The sequence below is a fragment of the Pelodiscus sinensis genome, chromosome 26 (genome assembly GCF_049634645.1).
Source record: "Pelodiscus sinensis isolate JC-2024 chromosome 26, ASM4963464v1, whole genome shotgun sequence".
In the NCBI taxonomy this organism is placed as follows: Eukaryota; Metazoa; Chordata; order Testudines; family Trionychidae; genus Pelodiscus; species Pelodiscus sinensis.
The window spans coordinates 106,926-111,974 of record NC_134736.1 but is presented as its reverse complement, the minus strand read 5'-3'; the positions used below and the strand labels follow the sequence as shown (position 1 = coordinate 111,974).

The following is a 5,049-nucleotide window of genomic DNA, read 5'->3' as shown; positions in this document are numbered from 1 at the left end:
CTCCCCTCTCCCACCCTCATTCCTCCCTTCCACCACCCACTTATGTGAAATAAACAGACATTTTGGTTTCAAAAACAGGTGTCTTTATTTGACAGTAGGTAGGGAGGGGAAAGGGGAAGGAGGGTAGGGTGGAAGAAGGCCCCAGTGGGGCATGCAGGGAGAGGTCAGTCCTCCTCCTCCACCAGGAAGCTCTCCCGCAGGGCTTCCCGGATCCGGACGGCCCCCCGCTGGGCTTCCCGGATGGCGGCGGTACGGGGCTGACCGTAGTGTCCAGCCATGCGGTCAGCCTCAGCCATCCAGGCTGGCAGGAAAGCCTCCCCCTTCCGCTCACACAAATTGTGGAGCACACAACATGCTGCCACCACGGGAGGGATGTTGTACTTGGCCAGGTCCAGACGGGTGAGGAGGCATCGAAAGTGGGCTTTCAGTCGCCCGAAGGCCCCCTCCACCACGATGCGGGCCCTGGTCAGCCTGGCATTGAAGGCCTGGCGGGAGGGATTGAGGTGCCCCGTGTAGGGCTTCATGAGCCAGGGCTGCAGTGGGTAGGCGGCATCCCCCACCAGGCACACGGGCATGTCCACGTCCCTGACCCTGATGTGGTGGTCGGGGAAGAAGGTCCCGGCCTGCAGCCGCTGGCACACAGAGGAGTTGCGGTACACCCGGGCATCATGTGCTTTGCCGGACCAGCCCACATTAATGTCCGTGAACTGGCCCTGGTGGTCACACACGGCCTGCAGGATCAAGGAGAAGTACCCCTTGCGGTTGACGTACCGGGACGCCTGGTGTTCCGGGGCACGGATGGGGATGTGCGTTCCGTCGATGGCCCCCCCCCACAGTTGGGGAAGCCGAGGGCGCCGAATCCCCGGATGACGGCGTCCGGGTCAGCGAGGCGGACCACCCTGCGGAGCAGCACCCGGTTGATGGCCTTGACCACCTGCGGAGAGAGACACAGCAAAGCGCCAATCAGTGGGGCACCCGGGTGGCTGGGAGCGTTCGTGCCCTGGCAGTGCCCCGCGCCCCACTCCCAGAAGCAACCCCCCTGGCGGCGTGTAGTACAGCCGGGACAGCCCGACCCCTCCGGTGCGGGGCGCTTTTGCCTCCTCCCGCCCCCCCTTTGTCCCTGGGGCGGCCCATTCCCTCCTCGCAGCTCGAGTGCCGTACCTGCATGAGCACCGCTCTGACGGTGGATCTCCCCACGCCGAACTGGTTCCCGACGGATCGGTAGCTGTCCGGCGTGGAGAGCTTCCAGAGGGCGATGGCCACCCGCTTCTGGAGGGGGATGGCGGGTCTCATGCGAGTGTCCCTTCTGCGCAGGGCAGGGGCGAGCCACTCACAGAGCTCCAGGAAGGTGTCCCTCCTCATCCTGAAGTTCTGGGTCCACTGTCGGTCCTCCCAGCGCTCCAGGACGATGCGGTCCCACCAGTCGGTGCTGGTGTCCAGACGCCAGACGCGGCGGGGCACGCCGGTGCCGGGGCGCCGCCGAGGCTCCTCCACGGCCCCCAGGGTGGCCAGGCGGAGAGGCAGGGGGCTGACGTTCACCAGGTGGTGCCAGGCAGCCTCGAGCCATTGGTGGCAGGCTTGCAGCAGCAAGTCCAGAAAGTGCACCAGAAGGTGCAGGGTGAGCTGTGGCTCCATGTTGCCACCTGCGGCAGCCCCCCCGAAGGGAAGCACCGACACAGACGGGCACAGAGACCAATGCTTTTGTCATGGCTCCTTCCCCACTCTGGCATGATAAATGCAGAAGTGGGGGCCAGCAAGTGTATCCCAAAGCCTTATCTACCAGGCTTTGGTATAAAACTTCCCCCAAGATCTTAAAAACCTAGATCTTGGGAATAAAACTTCCGCTGCCACCACCCAAATGTTGATAAAGAAATCAGGGAAAAGATCATTTGGGAAATCTCACCCCTAAAACAGAAATTAGGGCACACAATTAACAACTGCCAGGTTAATAAAAAGAAAAGAAAGACCTTTTATTATTACAACAATATTCCGGTTGCAAGTATAATGACTAGATAGGAAGGTAACAAAATATACTCATGGAGAAATTCCATGGGCCTAGAACTTAGTTACAAAGAAAACCCAAAACATCTTTTAAGCAGTGCCAGACATCAGATCCCATACCCAACCCTTAAAACAATAAAGCCTAACGAAACTACCTAAACCTTACCCTACTTACAGAAAATGAAGAATGAAGAATGGTGTCTTGGAGAGAGAGAGGGACATGCTTGTCCCTCTCTGTAGCTGCAGAGGACTGTCTGAGAGACAAAAGGGAGAAGAGAAAAAACCCCAAATTCCTTTGTCCCACTTTGAAAAGTCCCACCTACATTCTTATTGGTCACTCCACCTGGCTAGGTGTAGTTAACCCCTTAATCCCCAGGCGGCTGGCTAACTCCATGTTGCCACCTGCGGCAGCCCCCACAAAGGGAAGCACCGACACAGACGGGCACAGAGACCAACGCTTTGCTGTCCCTCGGCGAGGTTGGCAAGCAAGCAGGAAAAGCTGAGAACCGGCTGTCCAGGGGGGTCCCTTTAAGCTCGAGCCTCAGATAGCCTCAGACAGCAGCCACACAAAGCAACTACTGACCTGATGCCCTGCCAGAACCGGTTTCAGCTGCCCTTAAATGCCCCCCTGCGTCCAATCAGTGTGGACGCGCTAGTTCGAATTAGCAAAACGCTAATTCGAACTAGTTTTTAGTTCTAGATGCGTTAGTTCGAATTAGCTTAGTTCGAATTAACTAATTCGAACTAAGTTAGTTCGAATTAGCGCTGTAGTGTAGACATACCCATATAGAGAAGAGGAGTACTAACACCAGATACTATACAGACAAAGAATCATTGGCACCTTCATTGTTTGATAGGTTATTACATTTAAAAGACAGAGCCACAGTGGGGTTAGCTCCTGGGGCTGCTCTGAAGTTTACCCCCTTATTGAATAATCGAATAGTCGATGGAAATTCCATCGACTCCTCGATTAGCTGATTAAACAAAATTTAACATCCCTGATCCTTATAGGGGGAAAATATTTACATAAGAACATAAGAACGAACGTACTGGGTCAGACCAAAGGTTCATCTAGCCCAGTATCCTGTCTGCCGACAGTGGCCAACGCCAGGTGCCCCAGAGAGGGTGGACTGAAGACAATGATCAAGCGATTTGTCTCCTGCCATCCCTTTTCAGCCTCTGACAAACAGAGGCCAAGGACACCATTTTATCCCCTGGCTAATAGCCTTTTATGGACCTAACCTCCATGAAATTATCTAGCTTCTCTTTAAACTCTATTATAGTTCTAGCCTTCACCGCCTCTTCTGGCAAGGAGTTCCACAGATTGACAACACGCTGTGTGAAGAAGAACTTTATTAGTTGTAAACCTGCTACCCATTAATTTCATTTGGTGTCCTCTAGTTCTTCTATTTAGGGAACTAATAAATAACTTTTCTTGAGCGGCCCTCTCCACACCACTCATGATTTTATATACCTCTATCATATCCCCCCTCAGTCTCCTCTTTTCTAAATTGAAAAGTCCCAATCGCTTTAACCTCTCCTCATATGGGACCCGTTCCAAACCCCTAATCATTTTAGTTGCCCTTTTCTGAACCCTTTCCAAGGCCAAAATATCTTTTTTGAGGTGAGGAGACCACATCTGTACACAGTATTCAAGATGTGGGCGTACCATAGTTTTATACAGGGGCAGTAAGATATTCTGGGTCTTATTTTCTATCCCTTTCCTAATAATTCCTAGCATCCTATTTGCCTTTTTGACCGCCGCTGCACACTGTGTGGAAGTTTTCAGAGAACTGTCCACGATAACTCCAAGATCTCTTTCCTGATTTGTCATAGCCAAATTAGCCCCCATCATACTGTACGTATAGTTGGGGTTATTTTTCCCGATGTGCATTACTTTACACTTATCCATATTAAATTTCATTTGCCATTTTGTTGCCCAATCACTCAGTTTGGTAAGATCTTCTTGGAGTCCCTCACAGTCTGCTTCTGTCTTGACTATCCTAAACAGTTTTGTATCATCTGCAAACTTTACTACCTCACTGCTTACCCCTTTCTCCAGATCATTTATGAATAAGTTGAAAAGGATTGGTCCCAGGACTGACCCTTGGGGGACACCACTAGTTACCCCTCTCCAATCTGAAAATTTACCATTTATTCCTACCCTTTGTTTCCTGTCTTTTAACCAGTTCTCAATCCAAGAAAGGACTTTCCCTCTTATCCTATGGCCATGTAATTTACACAAGAGCCTTTGGTGAGGGACCTTGTCAAAGGTTTTCTGAAAATCCAAGTATACTATATCTACTGGATCCCCCTTGTCCGCATGTTTGTTAACCCCTTCAAAGAACTCTAATAAATTAGTAAGACAGGATTTCCCTTTACAGAAACCATGATGACTTTTGTCCAACAAATGATGTTCTTCTACATGCTTCACAATTTTATTCTTCACTATTGTTTCGACTAATTTGCCCGGTACTGAAGTTAGACTTACCGGTCTGTAATTGCCAGGATTGCCTCTAGAGCCCTTTTAAAATATTGGTGTCATGTTGGCTACCTTCCAGTCATTAGGTACGGAAGCCGATTTAAAGGATAGGTTACAAACCACAGATAATAGCTCAGCAATTAAGGCTTTATTTTCCGAAAGATCCACGTCTAGACTGGTGCTTTTTTCCGGCAAAGCTCCATGCCGAAAAAAAGCGGCAGCCATTTTTATGCTAATGAAGCAGGGGAGATTTAAATCCCCGCTTCATTAGCAATTGCGACACGTCTAATTTGCATCCCTTTTACAAAAAAGGGATGCAACCTAGACGTAGCCAATGTGCACCCCAAATCTAAAGAATAGTAAGTGGTCCAAAAACACCAACATGTCTAAAAAGAATAGAGTAGTTGGAAGCAAAATGATATCTTTTCAAAACTGGAAATCAAATCCTACTGAGGAAAATAGAAAACAAACTCTGGTAAGTCAAATGAGGCAGACCTAAAAAGAATTTGAAGAGCAACTAGCATACAAAGTTACGTGCATCAGAAGCAGAAACATTGCCAAACAAT

At 50.1% G+C, this 5,049-nt stretch overlaps 1 protein-coding gene across 2 annotated transcripts; it reads right to left on the bottom strand.

The window, feature by feature from the left end:
- Positions 1 to 739: 739 nt before the first annotated feature.
- Positions 740 to 2,812, bottom strand: LOC142820471 (uncharacterized). 2 transcript variants are annotated; one of them, XM_075909398.1, is made up of 3 exons: positions 2,177 to 2,812; positions 1,162 to 1,905; positions 740 to 934 (listed from the first exon to the last, which is right to left on the bottom strand). In XM_075909398.1, exons 2-3 carry the CDS (start codon positions 1,633 to 1,635, stop codon positions 740 to 742), a joined length of 669 nt encoding a protein of 222 aa, XP_075765513.1. In that variant the 5' UTR covers positions 1,636 to 1,905; positions 2,177 to 2,812. The 2 variants fall into 2 exon arrangements, with proteins under 2 accessions (XP_075765513.1, XP_075765514.1); XM_075909399.1 differs by having other exon boundaries at positions 1,162 to 2,812.
- Positions 2,813 to 5,049: the final 2,237 nt, after the last annotated feature.